Below are 27,494 nucleotides of genomic sequence, written 5' to 3' on the forward strand. Positions count from 1 at the left end.
GCCTGGCACAACTCTTTAACAGATAACTCTTCAGAACTTAGTATTTAAACCTTACTGCTGCTTTATACGTCAGGTAGGTCTAGGAATCTGGTATTGTGTCATACTTAAAGTTTCCACCCCTTTAATGCTGTCTTTAAAACAACAGTTCAGACTATAGTACCTTTAGCTGCACGTTACATATAAGCTGCAGTGATTTAAAGCTATAAAAAGTGAAACACCTTACTGTGACACTGTACTCTATAAAGTCCTGTGACGTAATGACAAACCTAGGGCATCATATCACTGCTGGGAGGTTAAATCTGGAGATTTTGAAAAAAAAAAAAAATGAGCAAAAGCTTCAATGTGAAATAAATTTTCAATGATTGAAGCCATACAAAGACGGGTTCTCTGAATGCAGGAGTTCCAAGAGAGCCTGTACATCCTCCAGTAAGAGTTCAACCTGCCTGGTCCTAATCCAGAGTTACAGAAGATTTTATATCTAAAAGAAAATGCACAGGATAATGTATATAATTTAAAACTTTATTTCCTATTTGATGCATATGTGTTTTGCTTGCATGTATGTATGTGTAACATGTGTCATGTCTGGTTCCCATGGGGCCAGAAGAGGGCACTAGATCCCTATAACTCAAGTTACAGGCAGTTGAGAAACATCATGTGGGTGCTGAGAACTAAACCATGGTTCTCTGCAGGAACAAAGTGCTTTTGACCCCTGAACCATCTCTTTAGCCCCTAAAACATGCCATTTTAGCCACAGAAAAATAATAGTAAATTGCAAACACAACTTCTTGAAAGTATCTGTCAACCCCTTTATGTCACAAAATAGTAAAAATACCATTTGTAATTTTTGCATTTTTTTTTTTTTTAAAATAGGGTCTCACCTATATAGATAGTTCAGGCTTGCTCAAACTTCTACCTTCCTGCCTCAGCTATCTTGGCTACCTAGTTTAGAGGGCATATAAAATTAAAATTATACAAGCTAAGCGGACAAATAGTTAAGGTAAATTAAGCCTTTTTAAAAAAAATAATCGGAATTATTATATTTGCCCTCTAAAGCCCTTTGGTTATCTTGTAATTTATCATAAAAATCAACAGAAATATGTGGAGAAACCCCAGCTGTAGCATTTTTGCCCCCTTCTGAGCCAGTCTATTACTGCCTTTCTTTAGCCCCCTCTGATCAGACACCCTGCGCTACAGAAGCCTGCTCCTCCACAGATGGCACAGAGGACATCATACCTCAGATGACTCGGACTCTCCCATTTCAAAAGTTCTTGTTTCAGAAGTCCCCTCCAGCTGTTTCTGGGTTGAATGACTAAAGCTCACTAGGAAGGGGCAGCACCTCGGCCTGAAAGCACCTCTGCAAGAGACAAGGCTATTTCTCAGTACAGTGGAAACGCGTGACATGGGGGGCGGGGTGCTCTGTGTTAACTGCTTTAAGACAATCCTGTCATTCAGATCTGAATTAAAGCTGAGCTTATCACATGATGCTTCCCTAAAGTGCTTTAACCCTGACGGCAGGCGTCTGTAGTCCATATAAGCCATGCTTATGTGAAGGATCAGTGCAGTTACCACCTTGCTATTTGTCTTCTGACCTATAAGAAAGGAGAAAGGACGATGACAGTCTTTGCTGCATTTTAATAATAATAGCTTTTAAGGAATTACTTTTTAGGTCTAGTCGGCAATGTCAAACAGAATGTACCAAGTACTCCTCAAGCAGAGTACTGCCAAGTACCTTAAAACCTTACATGACAGAGATGTGGCTCTTGCCTCTGAGGAGCTTATAGTCAGGGGATCTACAACTCAAAGCTTGAGTTAGACAGTGAGCTAACTTAAGGCAAAAATCTCCATCCCCTAGAGCTACTATAGATGGAATTATTTTAGCATTCAGAATTAGCTCAATCAAGATTAATTTGGTTGTGGATTTTTTCAGGTTGAACTTGAAATAGTTTTTATTAAGATCTATCTAGTACACAGTGACCTAGTAGGTGCTGAAAGTCAACACTAGATCTCTTGAAGGGCAAGTTTAAAACATCTTCATTGTGGTTACTTGAAAAAGCAAATATACTACTGAATGGTGTGAATGAGGTTATACTATTGAAAACCAGGCCCGGATATTGATGGTGCGGCCCCCTCACGCACTGCTCACGGACAAGTGAATATTAAAGTACACGGCATGTCCAACCCATACAAAGACCCTCACAATCTTAACGTTCCGGGTAACAACCATCCCTCATGTGCTCTCAGAGTTTTATTTATGCCTTACTACACCAAAAGTAAATAGTCAATTCAAAATAAACTAATGGCCTGCATATTTTCATATGGATGAATGACTGTATATCTAAATAGGAAATAAATGACAATCCTATCTACCTATATTAAAAAAAATAGACAGTCTTTCCAGATTTTTGCATACTAAGGAGAGGTATGCCGTCTCAGGTCTCACCACGGTGGCCAGGACAGCAGCAGTTACCCTGCAGCATCTCAACATCTGACTCAACTGTTCCTAAGTGATACGATGTCAAAGATACTGTAAACACATTTTAAAATCCGTAATTATTCTGAGATGGTTCCGACTTTAACCCTAGAATCTACCAGAAAGAATTAGCAGTACAATAGAAAAGAACAGATAATCCACCTGACTATACATGTGCTCTCTCCAGGAAATCAATCTGGTCATCTGGGGAACACTCAATGTGGGTTCTCTTCCGGCCGGGTCACACTTTCTACGCAGGAGACCCATGGCATCGGGCTGGGTCTCTTCTAAGGAGTCTTTGCTAGGCAATGTAACTAGTCCAATTCCTCAGAACAGGTCTACCCACCTCAGCTCACAGCGTGACATTTCAACCAGAAGAGCAGACTGGAGCAGAAATGGGCAGACATGTAAACTCTAGCACATTCTTTTTGCTGCATTGTCTGAAGTTCTGCACATCTACACAACAGTGCTGTCCGGGAAACAGTGTAGTAGTGGCAATGAGAAAATAGACTATTAATTGCACAATTAATAGAATAGTAAAATGGTTTCAAAATCTACAATAAACCTGTATCCAAAGGAGTGATAGGTGACGCTGAACCTTTGCTCTGGGGTCCGGCTGTGCAACAGACTTGCTGGTCAACTGGCGTGGGTAGGGCCCATTTCCTGCCTGTTGGAGGGTGATTATGCTACACAGAGCTGTGATGGTTTCTGAGTGGTCAAATTCACACAAGTCCTTGGTTATTTGTAGCAGGATTATTCCTTGTGCAAACTTTGATGTAGATGAAGATAAAGTGGTTTCTTGGTCAATAATTGCAATTTCTTTCTTTTAAAGTCAGTGGGTTTCTTGTATCTGTAACCACAACAGAAAGATTATTGTTTAAATATCCTGCTCAATTGACCCCACGTTCTATTCATGTGCTCTGCCCAAAACTTACAGCTCTATTACGATTGGCCCAGGCTTAATCTCATCCATCTCCATGAAGGCAAAACACTTGGTGCTGGTAAACCTCTTTTTAGGCTTGTAATGTTTGAATTCAAAGAAGATGGCCGCACCTAAGAAATTGAGAGACACGTAAACCACAGGCAGCACCTTCCATGTTAATTAGCTTTCTTTACTCACCAGAAGCTTATGAAAAAGCAGTGGTTTGCATAATCTGCAAAGTAACCTGTTAAATATAGTCTGTTGAGATATTGGCTTCTAGGGACACCACCGCAATCTCTGCTGTATCTAACATTTCTCCACATCAACTAATTCTACAAAGTCTAGCAAACCTTCCTGAGCAAGACTAAATCACTAAGGAATACTGAGTAAGGTAAGATGGCCCAGTAGTTAGAGCACTTGCCATGAAAGTGTGAGGACTGGAGTCCAGATTCCCCAGAATCCATCTGATCCCAGAACTCATGGTGGTCTGCCTCCAATTCCAGCTTAGAAGGAAGAGACAGAATTCTGGAACAAAATGGTTAGGCAGACTAGTTGTATCAGTAGCTCTGAGTTCAACTGAGAAACGTGTCTCAATGAGCAAAAAAGAATAAAGAATACTCCCAATGCCAGCCTTGGACCTCCATGTACATGTGCACACAAGTGTAGGTATACCTGCATAAACATGTAAACCCACACATTACAAACTCACATATACCATTGTGCTAGATAGTTTTATGTTAGCTTGACATAAAGCCATCTGAGAGAAGGGCACCTCAAGAAAGGAAATGCCTCCATAAAGATTGGGCTGTAAGGCAAGCAAGCCTATAGGGCATTTTAAAAAAATTAGTTATTGACGGGGAAGGGCCAAGCCCATTGTGGGTGGAGCCATCCTTGGACGATGGTCCTGGTGCTGTAATAAAGCAGGCTGTGCAGGCCATGAAAAGCAAGTCAGTAAGCAGCACCCTCCAGTCTCTGCATCAGCTCCTGCCCTGACTTCCTTCAGTGATGAGCAACAATATGGAAGTCTAAGCCAAATAAACCCGTTCCTCCTCAGCTTGCTTTTTTGTCATGGTGTTTCACTGCAGCAATAGAATCCCAACCACAAATAGAAAAATTTTCAAACAAACAAAAAAATCCCAGAAAAGGAACACGGTCTTAGAGATTAAAATTAAAGTGCATGAGTACTGGGCAGATTGGCAGTGAAGGTTCCTTTTAAAATATTCAAGCTTGACCAGTTTTGCTTCCTCCTAAAACAAACCCTGATATCTAAATAACAGAGTCACACGATGTTCAAAGTCACCTAATGCCTGCTTCAGAGTCCACAGCGGTGTGTTTTACCCCCTGCCACTGCTGACATTACATCAAGAGCTGCTGTAGAAGGAAGGGTAAAAGGCAGCAGTAATCAAGCACTGAGTGAATCAAGTGTGAGGAAGTTACACTGTTATACATCGACAGAGACTGGCAGTTATGTCCTCTATGTGAAGGGAAAAACAGCTAAGATTAGGGAAATGAGTTACCTCACCAGCTCAGACAAAACTGATATCTAAGCACAGCATGGAAAATAATGCAAACTATCTCACTTGCCACTTAATTCTGCTTTGGCCAGAGTGGTGCTGGATCCTCTTTAAAAACTATAACAGACATCTACTTTAGTGACCATACTGCTTCTAACTGATGTTTAACAACATTCAGAAATGTGTGAAGGGTCCTGGCACTTAGGTGCAAGCAGAGCACCTCATAAATCAAGCAAAAAAGCCCAGTCACTCAGGACACACTGGAAGGAGGGGGAGGGAGAAATGGGCACACTGGCCTTCACCCCAAAGTATGACAATAGTCAGGCTCCCCAAGCACAGGGCCCTTCTAGATCCAGAGTTGTGGTATCTCTTCTCATTGCTATGCCAGTAGCAGACACACCTACAGTGACTAAAGATTAAGTTCAAAACTGGATCAAAGGAACAGTAAAGTCCTGATATGGCTCAACGGTTCATCAGCAGGACAGAGCACAGTGAGGACCACCACGGTCTTTCCTTCACGGCACACTTGGAGTTGCAGTCTCTTCCTTATTAGCCCAGAACACTCTTGACACTCTTCTAAGGGAGGGAGTTTCAAGTTCTGGAGTCCGTTAACGACCTGGAGGACTTTAACAAACACTTTGCTGTACTGCACCATGCTTATCTCTCACAGTGTGGGGGCTGCTGCTGCCAGAGTTCCAGCTTTGAGAGGTAAAGCATCACCTCTACAGAGGCTGCAGGAATGCTCTCTAAAGTGTTCACTTCACACACAACATCCTACAGAGCCAGGCATCTCAGAAACTGCAGCTGAGCCTCAGGTTGTCTACAGAGAACACTGATGTCTGTGGGCAAATGACAACTGTAAGGATTTGTGCTGGGCTGGCAATACAACTGTGCTAGAGGTGGCTCTTTTCCATCTTCCCTCTAAGGAGCTGCATGTTCTGCAGTTTTCTATTCAGTGCCCGAGGAAGGAAGGATTAGAGAGTTCTAGCTTCACCCACTCATTAGCATGAGAAAAGCTGCCAAGCACAGTTCTCCAGTGTGCATGTGCAGAAGCAAGAGGTCTGTATCTTCCTCCATCGGTTTTCCACATTGCTTTGTTTGTCTAAAGATTTATATATATATGAGTACACTGTAACTGTCTTCAGGCACACCAGAAGAGGGCATTAGATCCCATTACAGATGGCTGTGAGCTACCATGTGGTTGCTGTGGTTGCTGGGAATTGAACTCAGGACCTCCGGAAGAGCAGTTGGTGCTCTTAACCACTGAGCCATCTCTCCAGCTCCCCCACATTGCTTTTTGAGACAGGGTTTCTCACTGAGCCTGGTCAGCAAACGTCAGGAACCACTCATCTGTCTCATGTCCCAGCACTGGCAGGCTGTCACACAGGTTTGTATATGGGTGCAGTGGATTTAGCTTAGGTCCTCCCACGAGCCATCTCCCAGGCCTAATGTGTTAATAGTAAAGAATGTATATTCTAGTGCCATTGTACAACCAGATAACACACCACCCATTTTCAACATTTAAAAAACATTACTTTTTGGATTTCTTCAACTAACCAGGTGACACTGACTTCTGGCAGAGGTGGACTATGACAGGACCACTGTGTATACATACTCAAATGAGATCTGTCCATAGGAAGACAAAGATTATGGTCACAAACCTTTGGTTAACTTTTCAACATGTTTCTGGAGCTCAATGTCCACATTAAAATGAACATAAGTATCTTCTTTTCTTGACGCCACAGGAGTATCTTGCACAGGAGTTAAATCTATGCCATTCAAATCTAGAGAGAAACAAGTTTCCTCTTAGGGGCAATCAAATTCACAGACCACACGGAGACCACACGGGAGGCCACACAGGAGGCCACACGGGAGGCCACAAAGGAGGCCACACGGGAGGCCACAGGGTTGGGAAAGTAAGTCTGCAGGAGATCAAACGTGTCTGTAAGAGGGAAAGAACTCTCTGTTTCTGGAGGACACCTATGTGCAGCAAATCTGGACCTTATATACTTTGATGCAATGTGGCCGGGCTTTGGTGCTATTTTGCAACAATAATCAAGAGCATGGCTGGAAAGGCCTTAAATCTAGAATTAAGTGAGAATCCCTCAGCTGTATTCAAGTCAGATGAGCCTGAGAACTGCCAAACCCAAACCAAACCAAACAAAACAAGCAAAACCAAAAGAGCCAAACATGCAAAAAACCTGTTTCATCAGTGAAGAAATTTACATATTGTACCTACATTCTAGTTATGCTTCTATGTTGCCTAAAAACGTACTTTACCACAACAAGATGGTATACTAAGTTACTGGATATAGCTTTAATTTCCTGGATCCAGAAACCCCACATAATCACATTCTGCATTAAGCTTAACAAATAAGTATTTATATATTTATTATTCCCCAAGATATTAATTTGGTAGACCTATCCGATTATTTCAGTTCTTAAAGATATTTACACAAACTCATGTTTCAGTTCAACATACATGCAAAGGTGACTTAACACTCACTATATATATCATTCAGTATTCCATATTTAGCTCACAAATACCTTCCTGAATAAGTTGTATCACTCTATAAATGGTCTATCAAACAATGTGTAGAGTATGATTATTTTTCACACTCGACAACTGGTTCGCTCTTAAAGCAGTAGTTCTCAACCTGTGAGTCATGACATCTTTGAGGATCACTTATCAGACATCTGCATATCAGATATTTACATTACGATTGGTAACATTAGCAAAATTACAGTTATGAATAGCAACAGAAATAATGTGACTGCTGCGGTCAGCACACCACAAAGAACTGCATTAAAGGGTCGTAGCGTTAGAAAGATTGAGAACCATCATTACTGCTCTCAATCATGGTCTCTGCTTATTAATATTTTCTCTGTGGCTACATGTCTTTTAATTTTTACTAAGGAAGCTACGGGTCTGGGTTTATTTCTACAAGTGATGAAAGCTGCCTGCACTCAATCTCAGCTCACATCTGATTGTCTGGTCAGCTTTAACTGCAGCATCATGTTTTCCACTTGTATTAACTGTGCAGCCATTTCTTGACAATGATGACTTGACTCTTACTGATTCAATAATAATGTTTTTAGTAATTTTTTTTGAAATAGGGTCTTTTTATAAGTTCTCTAAAGTTGGGCTCAAGTAATTCTTCTGCCTCGGCTCCTAGAAACTGGGACCACAGATATGCTCCACTGTGCCTGGCACGTACTAATTATTTCTAAAGACCAAGTGCTCTGACAACAAAGTACTGAATAATATGTATGACAACAACAAAGAACTCAGCCATGTGGCTTCCCTGGTAGTGATGTGGGGGGAACGGCCAGTATAGTCACACCTTCTAACTCTGATCACATACTTTGCCGTCTGGATGCTATGGACAGACCCTCTCTCTGATCTCTGTTTCCACCTCCGCTGCAGCGTTCACCTACGGAAACCTGCTATAGGAATCAAAGGGCGATTCAAACGACATACCTGTGGAAGAGGATATTTTCTTAATTCTGTATTCTGGCAACTGTCTCTGCTGCTAAGATAGTGTGCATGGCTAACCAGCTCCCTAGATGGGTCTGAAGGATGAAGTATAACAAGAAACAAAGGCAAGCTCAAAAGCAAAAGTGAGTCTCAGCTATACATTAAAAACTGTATTTATGAAAGGATCAGAAGCACTCACTGGAGGACTAAAAGCCCTTCCCAGGGACTTCCCATGTGGTAAATGAATGGAAGTGAGGTGCTGCAGACAGCAGCCACGGCTCTGGAAACCACGGTTCCAAGGGAAAGCAGCATGGTGTCTGGCAGAAGGAAACCCACACACGGAGCTCTGACCTTTCACGCTGACCGTGATGTAGGGATCAATGCACTGCCCTGCGTCTTTCAGACCAATTTTCTCAATCCTGATAGTGAGCAACGTCATCCCTGGTTCTGACGGCAACCGAGGCAATAAAGTACCTGGCAACAAAGGAACCACAGTAACAATTAGGCTATCAAAAAATGCATCAAAATTACTTTCAGCAGGCAGAAGAGAGAAACAGGCTCCCTTGTAACTTAGTAACCAGGCAGGCATTAACACTGTGCTTTCTAGCAATCTCAAACAAGGTTTTATTCCTTTCTGGTTTTTAGGATGGCCTTAGGTCCCTGGTACTACAGGCATATGCTACCACACCCGCTTGGTGTAATTCTCTGTGAATTCTCAATTATATGCAAGGTAAATCTGCACTCCATATTGCACAAACACCATAAAGCACAGTTAATAAGGCAAGCTCATTAAATGTTCATGTTACTAAAGAAGACTAATACTAAGCTAGCACAAAATCAGTAAGAAAGTGCAACCCACATAAAACATATATTCAGTGCTACTTGTAAAGACACGCATTACATTTCAATGCAAACTTGTAAGAAAAACAAACCACAGAAAAAATCCTGTTATTTTGAAGCTTGAGAAGTTTGTTAGGCTGAAAAGATAGATCAGCAACAAAAATAAGTGGGTGCTCTTTCAGAGGACTTACACTCAAGCCCCAGCACCCACATGGCAGCTCACAGCTTCTGTAACTCCAGTCTAAAGGTATCTGATGCCTTCTGCTGGCCCTTGAGGGCATTGCATGAACATGGTACACATGCATGTAGCTCAAAAAACCAAAAAAAAAAAAATTAAATAAATAAATAAAAGAAAAGAAAAGAAAATAAATAATATTCATATACATAAAAAAAAAGCAAGCCAGGAGTGGTGCACACCTTTAATCCCAGTACTCTGGAGACAGAAACATGCAAACCTCTGAGTTCCAGGCCAGTCTTGTCTACAGGTGGAGTTCTAGGACAGCCAGGGCTACACAGAGAAACCCTGTCTCAAAAACCACAACAAAAATGGGGGAGAGGGCGAGGGGTGGAGTTGAGAGCAGAGACCAGGAAATCTTTCAGTTACTACTGCTTTATAGTTTAATATTCATAGATCCAATTACTAGGTAGGTTACTACAGCCTAAGATGCTGCTGTCTCCTCATTCTGGATGATCTAGTCTTAGAAATTAGAACTAGAAGGAATGGGAACACAGGACTGTGTTGAAGACTGGGTTCGGAACATGGCTCAGTGTGTAAGTGTGCTTTCTCTTCCATCTGAGTCTGAAACTTAGCACCTTAGTAAAAAGCTGCTCATGGCTGCGCCTGCAGGGAGTGCTGTGTAGTCCTTAGACACTTGGTTTTCTCTGGCGCTTTATGAGAATTAATTTAAGTTTGGCGAGGCACTGATCTGGCCGCAGCTCATTTGGTTTCTGAAGGTCAACAGGGCGGCACACATTCTGTATTAAATCATGCATTCAGGTTTTCTCCTTTCTGAAGAGGGCGTTGAAATGTCCTCTCCTTATTAAATTATAACATCTCTAATATGTTAGAGAAAACAGCTCTACAGGGTTTTTCCTTTAAACTACTGTACCAAAACACAGCACACATCCAAAATGCCTAAATTTTAAATACGGCTTGCTGAGTTTCACAACATGAACACACCTCTGTTGGCAGTGCCAGAACATGAAAGGCACGACTGACATGCTAGAGCCCCGTGGTCCTTCTGCCCCCTGAGGCCTCTAATGACTGTCCCAGAAGACGGCAAGCCCTGCTGCTAACACAGACCACACACAGGCTGCCCAGACTCTGGTCTCTGTGTCTTCTATGAGAAAGTTCATGCTAAGATAGTCAACTTTCTTAATCCTTCTTTCATAGTTGGTGCTTTTAGAATGTCTATGTAAAGCTGTGTTTAACAACAATAATAATGGCTGGCGCACGGCAGACACTAGGCATGCATGTGCTGTACACGCATACTTGCAAGCAAAACGCTACATGAAATTCTAAAAATGAGTAAATCTAATAAAATTTTAAAAAAGAAAGAAGCAGCTGCTTTCAGAAGCAAAACAGACTAGAATTAATTAATGTCTTGTACCTAAAAGAACCACCAGCAGTAAGAGCTACTATGTGTGATTTCCCTAAAGTTATTTATATTCACAGGGAAGGAAGATCTTCATCCAAGCTTTTCCACAAATAAAAAAGGCTCTGTGTGTACCCTTTATTCCTCTTAGGTAAAGGTGCACCAACTACAATTTGGTTAAAGGCTGATTATGTACTACAGACACAGGCTGACACTGTGGGCCTAAGGCAAAGCCTACTTGCAATGCAGGCTGACCTGTGGCTGGCATTTGGGATCTTGGATCTGATGAGGACTTCCATCTGCCCCTGTTCATCCTTTGATACCTCAACTGTCTGTGTGAGCAGTATGCTTGTGGTGAACATTTTTTCCTTCTGAAACCTCTAATTTTGGTGTATGGTGGGTAGAAAATAACTATGATCAGTTCCCAATAGCAGCTGTGTGTACTGAATCTCTGTGTACACATCTCACTGTTCACAACGTTGCCACAACCTTTTAAATGGGAATTAAATGCTGCCTCTGTGGCTGGCTGCACAGGAAGAGGGGTTTTAAAATCTGTGTTGAAAGATTCACAGGCATTCACAACTAAAAGGTACTACAAGAGAATACAGGAACAAAATTAGCCAAAGGCAAAGGCACATGGACCAAATCAGAGGAGCTGTGTAAGGAGGCCCACCAGGAACTCTAGCAGAAAAAGAGTCAGGAGGTCCTGCTCCAGCACCACCTTCTTCATCTTCCTCAAATTCCAAATTCTCTTCTTCACCAGGTGCTAAAATCCGTCTACATGGAAAAGAGTGAGAGAAAAGAAAAACCTTAACCAATGAGCTCAGTATATATGCTCAGCATACCAACAAAACCTCGAAACAGCTCCACAGGACGTTAAGTATTTTAAGAGGCTGGCATATTGTTACCAATGTTGATATCAATCATTATCAATGATACCAAAGTATATAAAGCAACAGCAGATGTATCTGAAAAGTAGGTATAAAGAAGACAGTAAGGGAAGAAGATAAATATGAATACCTTAGTGGAATAGGCTGAACATCAAATGGGAATTCTTTATTATATGTAAGAATATTCTTCAGGACTATAATAAAAAGATAAAGAAGCATGAATTTTTCTATGAAAACCAAACATTTTAGCTCAGAGAGCTAACTTTTAGTCAATTTTGCCGAGCACATTTAAATATATTTTTAAATTTCCAGATTATCTTTCAAGAGCCACTATGTACTTGTTTGCAGAAGGTCTGAGGAAAATTAGCCCCCCAAACCCTTTTCTACTATGTACAAGGTCCTGTGTGAGAGACATGGAGTACCTTCTCCCTGTACTGCTTTAATTAAAGGACTGACATTAGAGATGACAACCAGAGAGACACAGGAACATATCTTACTCTGTCTTAAGTTTTCTCCTCGATATTACCAAACTGGTATGGTTTGAGTTATCACGGTTATACTTATATTCCTTTTCATGATAACACTTACTGTGCATCTCCATACATTGTAGATACAGACAAAGTAGTGTTTATCTTCCAGAGAAGTCTCTAGACAACATGGTCCTATGTCCTGGCTGTGGCGCTGCTGTATGTACAGAGTGTCTAAATCTGTAACTCAGTGCTTTCCTCCCAACCTTACAGCTTCCCATACGCTGCAAATTATATGTAGGTGAATCCACAGCATGAAATGGGCTATACAAAGGCTCTTGTGTCTTGGTGCTCAGCACACACAGCCTTTACCTTCCAGAGGGCACCAGTGGCAATGGCCTGACACATTCCAGTGACTGTCAGTTGTTATCCAACTTCTTCTATGTGTGCTGAGTCCAGTGATCAGTCAGCAGCCACAGTTCCCACTGATTTCCATTCTCTCTTTAGCTCTCACCCATACCTTTCTACCATCTTTCTTTTCTTAGTGACTGTGTACTTACTGCCCACAGTGTTTTAGACTCTCCTAGGATACACAGTGATCAGGAACTCATAAATGGATCTTAAACCAAACTCAAGAGAAGCAGACAACAAACACATCAACAAACAGACCCGATGTCATATAAATCAGAGGATGCTAGAGGACAGCAGAAGAGCACCACACCATGCTTTATTCTGTCTTGAATAAAACTGGCCCCTTGATGGCATAAAACTGCAAAGGTCTGTGGTAGAAAAGTTATCCTTTTCTCTTAGGATAAAACTGTATTACATATATTAACACACTGCAGATCTAGACTCAGTAGAGCTTATCCCTAAGGGAACTCTTCAAACATGAATCCTGGCTGTGGACAGGTTTTAGACTGAGACGTACATTCATCAAAAACTCCCATTTGGACCTTAGACCAAACTCAAGGAAAACAGACAATGAATAGCAATTAGTGAAGAAGCTCATGGACAGATGTGGTCACTGTCAGGATGCACACATAGACAGAGGAGCAGCCAAAGTCCACAGGGACAGTGCTTCAAAACTAAGCTGTGAGAAGACACTGATACCGAGACCCAGGATAGAGCACTGTCCACAGCTACTCTGGGGTCAGAGCTGTCCAGTATTCTAGAAGAAGCAAGAGCAACAGTGGCTCAGAAAGGAAGCAGAGCTTTTTTTGGGGGGGGGGGTGTCCTTTCTTTCTTTCCTTTTTTTTTTTTTTTTTTTTTTTTTTTTTTTTTTTTTTTTGAGGGAGAGAGAGTTTCACTCAGTATCTCAACCTAGAATTCACTATGTGATAGTACCTCTCCCCGACCTCATGACAATTTTCTCACCTCAGCCTCTTGAATAGACATAACCTACCACATCCAGCTTGAGTCTGGCTTCTTCAAACAATTCAAAGTTTACAAGCAAAAAAAAAAAATAGAGTTATCAGAAGACCAAACTAGGTTTAAATAAAACCCAGCCCTACAGTTCCAGCGATTAAGGCTTGTCTAACTATGCTAAGTAACGCACCTTCCCAATCCTACAAAGGGAACACTACTTCCTTCCAGATGGTTAGATGAAGAGAGAGTAAGCAGAAACCAGTGCTGCTGTGTGGGAATAATATGCAGCCCAGATTTTCAATGTGACTAACTAGAATCCTACATTTCCTGCCTCACAGAGAAGTTCTGCCGTTTCAAAACATAATAAGAGCTCTTCTGAACTTGATGATTACAGTAAACGCTTACCTCAGTAACCAACAAGTACTCACTTAGTGTCATGGGAAAACACTAAAAACAGGAGCAAGGATGGCAGAGTTTGTCATGTATATTAGATATAACACAGACATTATCATCATATTTTATAATGATGAGAAAAAAACCAACCCTTAAGCATATAAAAGAAGCTGAATGCTACATTAGTTACAAAGAATATTTTCCCTTACAACAGAGCATTTCATGTAGATCAGGCTGGCCTTCAACTCTCTACATAGTTGAGGCTAGACGTGAATTCCTGATCCTTCAGAGTGGAATATTAACAGGCATGTGTTACCATAACTGCAAATATTTTGCATTTTGTCAACTTTTTTCAGGTATCAGTGCTTTGGACAGTAAAAATTTAAGAGTGGAGAGATGGCTCAGCATTTAAGAGCATGTACTATTCTTTGTGAGAACCACAATTCAGTTCCAAGCACCCACTCGGGGTAGTTCACAACCACCTTAACTTCAGTTCCAGGGAGCCTGTTGTGGTCCTTGACCTGAATGCTCCCAACAGGCTGCTTCCACAGGCCAGGCCTCACTGATTTGTCTCTTGGGACCTCTTATGTACTTTGTGCACATGCACTGTGGGGTAGGAAGACAACTTTTGGAAACAGACTCTTTCCTTGCACTATGGGTGCTGGAGCTTGAATTCTGGTAGTCAGGCTTCATGGCAAGTGTCTTGCACTCGAAGCCATTTTGCTCTTCCCAGGCTTCACTAAGTGTTTTCCACCTTGTAGTTAGGACAACTCACAGGGCCTTCAGTTTCATGCATTCACAAGCACTCTGACCCCCCTGGTGCCCTCTCCTACTGAAACTCAGTGTCCCCAGCCCTCTGACTGCGGGAATGGACCTGCCACCACTTTGTACTTCTTGACACACTTGGAAATTCATCACATGTTCTTGTAGCAACGTAGCTCTTCATGGTAGGCAAAGATAGAAACCTACTTTCATTTCCGAGTGGTTGTTTCTTAGGCTATGTAAGAAGATTCCCTCCTAAGACACTCAAATCTATGAAATACAGCACAAACTTGCCAAGTTTATGCTATAAACAAAGCACTGCATAGACTATGCACAGGGAAGTCAGAAGCTGTAGTGACTCTGAAGAATGGAATAAAGAGAAACTAGGGTAACACAGGGCAGACTGATAGAAGATAAAAAACGGCTCAAAACAAGATGAGGAGCTGGTTAGTTGAGGCTAAGGAGAGCACAGAAAACTTTCAGGAATGGTGCAATGGGTTATTGGAAAGGAAGTTTTGGGGGTGGAAGAAAATAGGTTGGAGTAAGCCGTATGTTCTGAAGAAAAAAAAGTTACTAGAATTACTACAATCACAGGTTTAATATGAACTTCAGACAGGAACTTCAAGAGGTTAAAAAACTTCTAAGGAAAGAAAACATTAGCAAAATGAACCACCTTAGTCCAGCACATTGAAAGCTTCTGTCATTATTTTTCCATAGAAGATGCATAATCAAAGGAAACCTTGACTCAGAATATTTTATCTAAAATGTAGTTAAATACTGAGATGCAGAAAATATTTGATAGAAATAACTCTTAAGTGCCTAAGTTTGATAAACTAAAAATTAGAGTTAGGTCCTTCTGAGGTAAAGTAGACATAACTATGCTCTTTCCAGAGAAGCAGCAAGTTAATCATCCAGAAGTATGAAGTGGGGTCCAGCAGATATCACAGTGTGTAAATGTGATTGCTGTCAGGTCCAGGGACCCATACAGTGAAAGGAGAAAACCAATTCCTACAAACCGACCAGAAGTTATCCCCTGATGTCTACCCAGATGGTGAGCCTTCTACTCTTCTAGATAGGTAGATAGATAGGTAGGTAGGTAGGTAGATAGATAGATAGATAGATAGATAGATAGATAGATAGATAGATATGTAGATAGAGGCAGACAGACAGACAGACAGAGATTTAGGATAAGATAGACATAGATAGGATAAGATAGATAGACATAAAACAACCTTCTTAAGTCAAAAAGTTCAAATAAAAAGCATTATATTAATTCGAAATATAATAAAATAAAGGCAAAGTTAGTGGTAAATTACTGTAATTCCTGTACTTGGGAAGCTAAGTTGCAACAAGATTGAGCTACACAACAATCTAATATAAATCTTTAAAATATAAACAAAAGCCTTAAAAACAAAAAAAGCAAGCAAGAGGAACAACAAGCCACTCTTAGTCTAATACTCCACTGAGACACGAATCAATAGTGTCTCAGGAGTTTGAACTCAATAGAAAGCTATGGCATTTAAGACTAATATTTCCCAAACCCATTCCTGATATTCATAAGCACAAGAGCACAGACAAGTGTCAGAGCTGTTACTAGCAAAAGGCAGCTGAGAGAATTTCTCCAGATGCCAAGTCATACTGTTGATAACTCTTAAAAACAAACAAAGGAACGAGAGAGAGAGAGAGAGAGAGAGAGAGAGAGAGAGAGAGAGAGAGAGAGAGGAGGAAAGAAAAGACCCAACCAATCAAAGCTCTTTGAGGCACTGAAGTACAGAAGATGCTTACAGAGAGGTACTGGGAAACAGTGTACCATCTTCAAAGATCCCACCTACCCTACCCCTCCCCTTCACCTCTCACGCAACACTAGAGGACTAACCAAGGCCTTATCCCTATAAGCCACATCCCCAGCCCTCTGCAAGATTTTTACACTGTGTTTGAAGCAAATGAAACCCAAAAATCCTAACTGAAAATAGCAATTGTAAGAAGCTAGAATCCTATTTCTTTTCCTTATTTGGTTTCCTTAGACCAAGATGCCCTCACCCTGGTGAGAGGTGCGACCTTGGTGCATTTGTCTGTTTGCTTCTTTGTGGCTCTGGGGGATGCTTCACACATGCAGGGTATGCGCTCTACCACGAACAACACCAGCCTCAGACTTACAATCTTCTTATTAAAGCCACCAATGTGGTTTTCTCCAAAATATCTTATACATAGCCAGTTATGGAAGGCCATATATGATTCCATTTGTATAAAATGTTTACAGTGGACAAGTCTATAGACAAATTAAATTAGTAGTTGCCTAGAACTGGAAATTGGAGAAGTTCAGGACTGGAGAGGGAAGTGAATGATGCTCATGAGTACAGGGGTTCTGTTGAGGGGGATGAAAATATCCTAAAACTGACTGTGCTGATGGCTGCAACGTCAAGACAATACAAAGTAGAAAATACGCTTCTATACTATCTAAATATCATCTTAATGAAACTACTAATAAAAAAGCTTTCATAAAGTATTTGTTAATGCTTTTTAAAGAAATCCTAAAAGCTCCAGACATGAGAAAATGTGGTCAGAAAAAATTAAAACTTTTTACAGTATTTGATTGGAATTTCTTTATATACTGAGTACAGGTACAAAGTATAAAATTACAGTTCTCATACCAAAAAGGTTATGGTCTGCATTAAATAAAGTAACCAAAACTATTAAAATGACACAGTTTGTCATTATTCTTGCCATATGGAGAAGGATCTTGCTCTGAAGAGATGAAATCTGGTCAGCTAACAACTGTAGAAAAGCCACCAGAATTACCGCAGATCTGTTCTGTGTTCTTTGTTGTTTCCTCTACCAACAAACAGAACAACAGAAACCCGATCCCTTAGTACAGACTCTGCAGTCCGCTCTCTGCCCTCCTGTAGTACCTTACATCTGTCTGCCTTTCTCAGACTCCCTGGGAGCTGGGAGTTGGCAGCTTGTGAAATTGATCGGAACTATCTTTTGAGGTCTTTTACCTTTCACCCAAGGTGTGAGGACCAATAGGATTGCACTAACAGGAACTCTGCTCCCCTGATTCAGGCCCCACCCAGCTCCTAAGGGCTGCAGAAAGGCAGGGCCAGTCCCTTCATCCCATTCTTCAGCCACACAGTGAGAGAATGTGAGCGCTGCAAGATCCCTTCACGTTCTCAATGCTCTGAAAACTGTTCCTCCGTGTGTGCAAACACTCGGTGCCCTGTGCACTCCCATCTCACTGGTACTTAAGGTTCACTGTCATATTCATCTCTGCCCATATTGCAGACATTTCAAGAAAGCAAACATTCATCTGATCTGAACCAGCCAAAAACAAAAAGAGGAAAAAAAGTATTGGCAGCCTTTTGAACAGCATCTTAGCCACCAAAATATTTGAAGAAATTATTTCCTTCAGAAAGTTGTAAAGGAAGGAAAAATAGACTAAGCAAAGGAGTATTTTCTAGCAAGGCCCACAGCAGTCTAGAGTTCCGTGCCATGCAGGATGGATGGCATAATTAACCACAGCTAATATTCTTCCTTGGGCTCTGCTGTAAACGCTTTCCAAAGAAGCTAGTTTCATAAAAGACACCAAAACAAAATAAAGGCGAACATATACTTACATCAAGTTGTAACTACTACAAATACTGCAGGAACTTAAAAAGGACTCAAAAGATGCTATATAACTAGATATTAAGAGAAAATCACCATCTATGCTAAATAGTATTAATATTTACAATGAATTATTTCCCTAAAAGAGACCACAAGAGTATCAGAAAATGAAACTTACTTGGTTCTAGCTTCTTCAGGTCCTCCAGTTTAAACTCTTCTTGGGACTGTGTGGACTAAATTTAAAATATGAAAATTACAACTTTTTACTACAATGATTTCACTGTATCCCATGTCTCTTAAGTGGCAAAAACCAAATATTTAAAATTATTCAAAATCTTTTTTTTGCTTTCAAAGTAGAAAATGAAAAGTGCTAAACTGGGTTTTGTTTGTTTTGCATTTTTGGAACATTCAGGCTAAATGTAATAGGAAAAAATTAAGGTTCTATCTTTGACTTCTATAGTTTACAAACAATGAACTAACTCATGTAAGTATGCATGCTACTGATAAACTCCCAGAATTGTAAAACTCTTCTGAGATGACACAGCTTTTGGCATGAATGCCTAATGTTTCCACAGAACAATCATACTAGAAAGTTAAAAATAAACTCACAACAACAAACCTTCTGCTTACCTGTAATGCTGCACTTCGCAATTCCAAACATGTTGCAATTTTGCCTATGGTTTTCTGTAGGGAGGAAAATTAAAAAAACATTGTAATGTAAAATAAAATCAGGTAATTCTTTTTCTACCAATAAAAGGCTTCAAATTTTTTTAAAAAACAGATTAAACTTTATTTTTCTATAGATCTCACAACCTGGTGCATGTAGCAAGTTCCAGCACTGTCAGGACTACATAATGAGAACCTGTCTCAATCAATCAATCAATCAATTTAATCATCTGGTTGCCCATTAATATGTACGATTTGGCTTTATGCATCAGTTAAATGTAAATAGATGGACATGGTTGCATGCCTTTAATCCTAGCACTCAGAGTCAGAGGCAGGCAGATCTCTGTGAGTTTAAGGCTAGCCTGGTCTACACAGAGTTTCAGGACAGCCAGGACTAGATAAAGAAACCTGTCACAAAAATAGATTAATTAATTAACTAATTAAGAATAACTACAAATGTTTCAAAAAGAATGCCAATGAAAATGCTCAGTTCCATGGACCCTTCCACACTGTCTTATGTCTTTGCCACTAATCCCAAAATCTACCAAAGCATTTAAAGTTTCTGAAGTCAGTAATATCCTAGCATAATGCAGTTCTGACAGAAGCAAATCTGACTTACTTACTCAATACTGAGCAAAGCCGCATTTATAATAAACAGTAAGGAGCATGTGTGCAGGATATAAAATGGACAGTAATGACTAGGCATAGCTCCTCTGTGACATGAGACAGTCCCACGTGGTACAAAGCATGGGCACGAGCATTTACATGCTCCAGCAGAGGGAGCTGTGCAGCCTCACCCAGACACAGCCATACTCAGTCAGACACAGTCAGAGCCGCTGAGGAACCAAGGACGGTCTAAAACCACAGTTTAGGAAAGTGACACAACCCTCCTGCTTCAAGTCCTGAGAGCAAAAGAAAGGCTTGAAAGAGTAAAGTTATATATTGAGATATAACTTCTTACATATTAAAAAACCCCAAGAGCTGGAGAGATGGCATTTAAGAGGACTGGTTGCTCTTGCAGAGGACTTGGGTTCAAGGCCCATCCAGGAAGGACTTGGCAGCTCCTAACCACCTGTAACTTCAGGTGCAGAGATCCAACGACCTCGTCTGACTTGTGCAGCACCAGGCATGCAAATGGCAGACAGACAGACAGACATATGGGTAAAACATCTATACACAAAACTATTCTTAAAGATTTTTTAAAAATTCTATTTGCACCGAGACATATCGATACATTAATTATGTAAACTTCTTCTGGCCTCTATGGGCAGCTGGGCATGCACTGGGCACTGGGTACACACATACAGGCAAAACACACAGACACAAAATTAACTGTCTTTTACATCTTAAAAAAATAATTCTACTTGTACTGAGATATATCAATACACTAAGTATTTTCAAATGACAGCATCCACTTCTTTTTCTTGTCCCCCCTTCCCCCAGGACCTATTGTTTGATTGTGTTGTTTGTTTTTTTATTACAAACTCTTAAATGTAAACGTTTCTTCTTGTAGAACCAAGAGCTTTTTATGCAGGAACCATTGCACTACCGCACAACAGGCGTTATTCACAACTGTTTTAAGGCAGGATGCCTAACCTCAGCTGCTCTTGAGGTCAGAATGATAGGCACTACTCAAACGGTGCAGAAACATGAGAAAGTAGCTCAAGTCCAGACATGCCAGACTCCAGATACAGTAATTCGAAGCACTGAGGAGCAGGACGGCTCAGGGAATAGAAGGGATAGCCATGTTTGCTGTGCAAGCCTGCCAACCTAAGAGGCGAGGATAGAAAGAAAGAACCAACTCCTGAAGACTGTTCTCTCTCACACACCTCAATAATAATTTAAAAAAAAAAAAAAAAAAAAAAAAAAAAAAGATGAAGCAGCCAGGCAGTGGTGGCGCACGCCTTTAATCCCAGCACTCAGGAGGGAAAGGCAGGTAGATCTTTGAGTTCAAAGACAGCCAGGTCCACAGAGTGAGTTCTAGGACAACCAGGGCTACCTCAAAACCTTCCTACCCCTCACCCAGCCCCCCCCTCAAAAAAGGGAAAAAAGACTAAGCTCTGAAGGTAACCTAAGTCTAACTTTAGACTTAAATTATTAACATTCACTCAAAAAGTAATTGTTTATACTTAGTACACTATAGAAAATCTAGGCAAATGCTACTTTACTTTGTCATTGCCTAGGAAAATAGCTCAAAAGATCAACTATGAGAAAAGATAAAGAAAGGGGACCCTAAAAAATATAACAAACATATAGTACTGAATTCTCATTACCACTAAGTTTGACTCCAAACAGGGAGAAGATTTCTAAGTATCATGAGTCAGGATGCTCACGTAGAAACTTACATGAAAAAACCTACTCCACAAAGTAGGGAGTCCCAAGGAGTGAAGCAATTGGCAGCTTTCCATTGGCTATGACAGTCAGTTGTCACGATAACAAGACTATTGAGAACTAAAAGGAATGCTCAGTGAACTAACCATAAACAGGCTCAAGTAAGAATCCTAAGTTTTCCAGGCATGGTGGCACATACATTTAATCTTAGCACTGGGGAGGCAGACGCAGGTGAAAGACCATCATGGTCTACACAGTGAGTTCCAAGATATCAGGGCTACATAGTGAGACCTTGTCTCAAAAACAACAACCAAAAAACCCATCCCCACCAACAATGGACATGCCAAAATGGACAAGGGAAAGCCCATGAGGTCCCAGCCCCACAGGAAGTACTAAGGCAGCTAAGGAATACTGAGGGCAAGGCAGTCTTGCCCACGGAGGAGCCCACCAACTGGTTTATCCAATAGCAAGTGATCAGCCCTGAAAACATATATACAATATTATAGCCCTTTCCTTTCAGTGGGAATCACATGCACCTAGAGATTGCTTTCTATACCTTTTGCTCTTCTGTGAATTCAGAATTATTGTGTTGAGCTTGGGCCTCCTTCTGTAAGTGTCTTGCTAATCTGTAAGAAGAAAACATTGTTTAGAATTGAAAGCGAGCAAGCTATCTCAACAGCAGCAAGATGATACAACTCAATCTTTCAAATACAGCAAAGCACAATGCTTTGTTGTAATGTCAGTGTCTTTCACCCTCAGAGACAAACTCTAAATATGCTACTTGCAGAGCATTTCAGTGAGCAGAAATGGAGCTAAGACAGTAAAATGCTAGGGGCTGGGGAGGTCTCACAACACAAATCCAGAGTTCCTCAGCATGAACAGTTCCTTCTGCAACTAGCCAGAAGACCATTAGATATCCAATTTAGACTTTACAGCTGAGCACCACTAGCTGTACTGAATGGAGATGCTTTACCAATTTATCAACAACTTGCTGACTAGTCCAAATCCAAATTACATCTATGACAAAGTACAAATACTTTATCAAAATCTACCTGTGAAGGCAAAAAAAAAATCCCAACTTTCAAAACCAGGAATCACTGATTGCCAAATTATCATCATACTGTGAAAACAGCAGCTATGGGCTGGGGAGAGGACTTCCATGTAGTCTCGTGACCCAAATTCAGTTCCCAATGCCCACAGGAAACAACTTTCCCAAGTTGTTCTGACTTCCACACACATGGTGCACATATGCCTGCAAACAGCAGGTGGATCCTCTGAGTGTTGTCAAGGTTGGATCAATGTTACTACCTTGTTTGTTAAAGAGCATAAAAAAAGGGACTGACATTTCACACACACAGACACACACACACACACACACACACACACACACACACACACACACACGAGGATACTGAGAGGGACAAAGAGGAGGGGAAGAAAGTTGGGGAGAGAGAAAGAGCAAACATGTCCAGTTTGGGGAAAATGATTTGAATAAGGATTTTTCTTGAGAAATGTAAAAAACAGACAATGTGAACATGAAAAGATCCATATCACTGGTCATAATAAAAGGCATACCAAATAACAGGTAACCTTTCAAAACCAGAGATGTAGCTACATGATTTAAAAAATAACAGGTATTGGTGAGTGTGGAAAAAAAAAAAAAAAAAAAAAAAAACAGGACCCTCCTTCACAGCTGATAAGAAAAAAAAAAAACATAAAAACAAAAAATGGTACCAGTCGTATGAAAAGATTGGTGGTTTGTCAAATAATTAACTACAGTCTTACTACATGACCTAGCAATTTTAAACTAGTAGGTATACATCCCAAAGAACTCAAAATATATGTTCAAATGAAATATTTTTACACACACATGCATTATTCACAACTCAAAAATACTAACAGTTAAAATGTCCAATGACTAATATGCGAATAAATAAAATGTGGGACACCATTCAGTGAGGGATTTGTCTCTAAGACTAGAAAAATAGCTTGGCAGTTAAGAGCACAGGTTACTCTTGCAGATGAGCCAGGTTCAATTCTCAGCACCTACTTGGCAATTCCCAACTATCTTAACTCCAGTCCTAAGGGATAAGCAACCCTCTACTTGACCTCTGTGGATACCAGGCACTCAAGTGTTATTATACATATATATAGATAAAACATGTACACACATAAAAAAAATCTTTAAAGAAATTGTTATTCAGTCAAAAGAAAGACTGAAATTAAAATAGCATGCTATAACATGAACTTAAAAATATTATGCTAAATGAAAGAAGCCATGTTAAAAGACTATGATTCCATTCACATGAGAAGTCCAGAGTAACAAACCCATTGAGACAAAAAAAAAAAAAAAAAAAGAGTAGCTGCTTCTACATATTTATTTCCTCCCAAAGCTTTTCCCCAAAATGTTATTCATAAGCTTTCACAAACTTTATATGAGACAAGATATATGGAAAAACTAGTATGGCCATTATCCTTCTTCAGGGAACCCTTAGAACTTCATACATGCAAGATAGTCCAATGTTTAAAAAACAGGCAAACGATCTGGATGATACACAAAGACTTATAGAGAAAAAAATAAATATTAAAAGATACTCAACAGTATTAGTCATTTGTGTAATGTGAACTAAAAGCACAGTGAGGTATGCTATACAACTTCTTATAAGGGCTGTAATTAGACAGTAACAAATGCTAGATATGTGGACAGAGGGAACGTCCCACTGCTGGCAGAAACATGAAATGATATCCCTACTTTGGACAATAACTTGGCAGGTTTCTTTTAAAAGTCACATATTTGGCATAAGGTCCAGCAATTCTAATTGGTATCTATCTTCATGATAGGAATAAAATGCATGCACACATAAAGAATTACATGGGCTGGAAAGATGGCTCAGTAGTTAAGAGTGCATACTGTTCTTGAGGCTCTAAGCTCAGTACTGAATACCCATGCCAGGCAGCTCCGAGCTTCCTGTAACTCCGACTCCAGGAGATCCAAATTTCTGCTCCCCAGACTTCAGGCCCCTGTACGCACCTGTGCACACACCCCATTAGCAATAAAGTATAACTTTGAAAAAGAACTGCATAGAAATGTTTAGGGCAGCATTGCTGATAATAATCAAAACTTGAATGTCCACTAAGTAGTGAATGGGTACACAGAACATGGGGTGCACTTACACAAAATAACTGCTTGCTAACAAAAAACATGAGACATGCTAAATTAATCTTAAAAAGCATGCCAAATAAGCCACTACAAAGCTGAGTTCGGTGATTCTCCCATGAAAACAGATCACAGATGAATAGTTGTCAGGGACACAAGGATGCAGCATAAATGCAAATGAGCACAAGGAACCTTCTGGAGGCGATGGAAATGGTCTAAATGCAGGGTAGTGACAGGTCTACAAGCTGGTAAATTCAACTTAAAATTTCCTTACATTATACACATAAAATGTGTCACTTTTCTGGTGTCCAAGTTATGTCTCGATAGTTTTTAGTTGGTGGTGGTAGTGTTTTGTGTTTTGAGACAGGGTCTCACTATGGAGCCCTCTCTCGCTGGCCTGGAACTGGTTGTATAGAAAATGCTAACCTCCAACTTGCATGCTAACCTCCAACTTGCCTTTCCTCCCAAGCACCAAAATTTAAAATAAACAACAAAAGTTCTTTAAATAAAAGAAAAATTGTGAACAGACAGATGAGATAATCAATAGATAAAGCTGCCAAGTCTGATTACCTGAGTCAATCCCTGGAATAGACATGGCTTCCACATATAAGCAGCAGGCACACATGTGATAGCCAAACCATTCATACATATGAGTTTAAAAACAAAATATAGTATTCTTAAATTTAGAGTACACAAACAACCCCTCCAACATTTCCCCCATAAACCAGCCTCCACATGTTGACTATGAAGACAGTATGGCCACCCAATCAAAAGGCCTCATTATCATAAGGCTCTCCCTTCATTCTTGATATCTGGCTAGTGACTACTTGTTCACATTATCATAATCTTCAACTGGCCTCCTTTGCTTCTGTCTTTCCTCCCAAAGAGTGTGCTTAAAGAGAGAGAGAGAAGGCAGTATGTTCCTATTTCTGGCAAATTAGATGTAAATTCTTGGCTTCGCTTATGTGTAGCCTGAATGTTACAAAGTTTGGCCCAATCACCACATTTCTACTATCTGACTGTTCTTTTTTTTTATTTTTATATTTATATATATATATATTTTAGTTTTATAATTGGGAGACTGTTCTGCAGTTCTCTAGTACAGTGGTCAGTGTGGAGACTCAGCAAAGGATTTCATGTGCCAGTTACTCTCATTCCCACTAAACAGCCTGCACATTCAATTCTCCTTTGTAATTTCAATTAGACATGGTATCCTTTACTTTCCAATGGGAGGTCTGCTGTCCAGTACCAACAGCTGCTAGGTCCCACTGCATCGCAAGTGAGAGGTGGCTCTGCATTTCAGCGTATGACGCTTTCATTTGTATAGAGGGTGACACTCACAGATGCCCACCAGCTAACTGACCAAGGTATAGACTATTGCATTCTCCAACAATGGAGGGAATCTTAACATTTGAGCAGTTTATTTACAGAATTTCTCAATCAATGTCTTATCAAACAAAACACTTTATTATTAACTCATATACCAGCAAAAAAGGCACTGGAGTTAGAAAACAAAACCAAACAACCCTCCACCCCAGATTTCAAAGGTATCAATCGTTGTGACCCCAGTTTTCTAAATTTCTAAAAAGAAATTCTATCCCTAGTGGGCCACTATTAAATCACATGAGAATCCAAAATATATGTTAGTAGTTCTCTAACATAGCAAAATACCCAGAGCACTGGGTTTTTGAATCTATAGACCATTCTATTAGTTAAGATGGGCAGAGATTAGCTATATACCCAAATTCCCTTACAGACTAGACAAGTAGCTATTGTAGGGATGGGAGTTTTTTTTTTAACCAATCCTGTATTCTTTCCAGAAAGGGAGATGAAAATGGTTTCAGTTTGAGAAACCTCCAACAATAACTTACTTTAAAACTGAAAATAAATGATAATGGTTCGCAAACAACAGCATTTTAATGGGCAGTTACTTTTAGTAGGAAGTCCAAGAAACTAAGCAAGATGTTTATACAGTTTTTTGTTTTGTTTTTATTTTAAAAGCATCCCTAAAGCTTTAGTGGGAGGCAACAGAAAGAGAAAATGAGACTTGGATGGACGAAGGAAACCATTCCTCACATTACCCTGAAGCTACCTATCTATACATTGTACACAGGAAAAGGGGGAGGGACTCAAAGAGGGAGTGGTGGCTTCTGTGCCTGGTCTATTAATTCACATTTTTGCTCCCCTCTATTCATATCCTGCATGGACTCCACCCAAAGCAGTCAAGCGAGAGGGTGGGTGGGACTCACAACCTAGCAAATAACAGTCCCAGAAATCGAAAACGAAATCGGGTTGGAATTGTGAAAACACCGCTCACCAGAAAGAGGGGTGGAGAAGGAGCAATAGTGTATCGAGTAGGGACCCTCCTCTTCATAGGAGATGGATCCCTGGCCCTTCCCAGGGGCAACCGCTACTCCCGCGCTAGCACATCCTTCCTCTCCTACACGTGGAGAGTGGAAGACACACACGCAGAACAGGGCCACTCATCCCCGGAACGTGGGCGGAGAGCACAGAAGTATTCCCTAGAGATTTTCAAAGACAGATCTTTTTTTTTTTTCCTGGAGGGGTGGCAACCTGGGAGAGGCGACGAGAAGGAAAGGAGGCTGCCTTCAGTGCCTAAGACCCGTGAGAAGCTTGATGGGAAGTAAGGAGAGAGCCAGTTAGGGCCCCTACCTGTTGAATGGACCCGGCCCTGTTCAGAAAAAGAAAAGATGCGAGAGCTTCCCCGGAGGGCGGACGGGTGGTTCCTAAGCAGCCAGAGCGGGGCCCGTGGAATCTCAGCCCTGTGCTTGCGGGAGCCCCACCCCAAGAAGCCTGCGCTGCGGGACGCGGGGATGCGAGACCCGGGCAGAAACAAGGGGAGGCGACCCGCCTGGCCAGCTCCCGCGTTTAGTCACTCACATCTGATACTCGTCTATCGCCTCCACCAGCTGGCCCCAAGAGTCGAAGTCGGCGCCTCTCCTAAGACTGGCGCCCCAGCGCTGCAGCAGACTCCGGGTCACCTCCGACATGGCCGGTCCCCGCCCCGGCCCCCTCCCGCC

The 27,494-nt window shown here is 40.9% G+C and overlaps 1 protein-coding gene across 1 annotated transcript; it reads right to left on the reverse strand.

Annotated features, from left to right (window-relative positions):
- Positions 1 to 507: 507 nt before the first annotated feature.
- Positions 508 to 27,487, reverse strand: AIDA (axin interactor, dorsalization associated). The gene is made up of 10 exons (XM_080910056.1): positions 27,355 to 27,487; positions 21,853 to 21,922; positions 18,930 to 18,983; positions 18,478 to 18,532; positions 11,840 to 11,903; positions 11,493 to 11,596; positions 8,736 to 8,858; positions 6,568 to 6,690; positions 3,406 to 3,523; positions 508 to 3,320 (listed from the first exon to the last, which is right to left on the reverse strand). The coding sequence occupies exons 1-10, from the start codon at positions 27,462 to 27,464 to the stop codon at positions 3,224 to 3,226; spliced, it is 918 nt and encodes a 305-aa protein (XP_080766182.1). The 5' UTR covers positions 27,465 to 27,487; the 3' UTR covers positions 508 to 3,223.
- Positions 27,488 to 27,494: the final 7 nt, after the last annotated feature.

Source organism: Micromys minutus (assembly GCF_963924665.1).
Source record: "Micromys minutus genome assembly, chromosome: 1".
Taxonomy (NCBI): Eukaryota; Metazoa; Chordata; class Mammalia; order Rodentia; family Muridae; genus Micromys; species Micromys minutus.

Coding starts and splice junctions, on each gene's coding strand:
- AIDA (XM_080910056.1), bottom strand. CDS start 27,464: ATGTCGGAGGTGACCCGGAGTCTGCTGCAGCGCTGGGGCGCCAGTCTT. Junction 11,597..11,839: donor GTTCAGCCTATTCCACTAAG/GTATTCATATTT, acceptor TTTTCCATGTAG/ACGGATTTTAGCACCTGGTG. Junction 6,691..8,735: donor CATCACGGTCAGCGTGAAAG/GTCAGAGCTCCG, acceptor GTTTCTCTCTAG/ATTTGAATGGCATAGATTTA.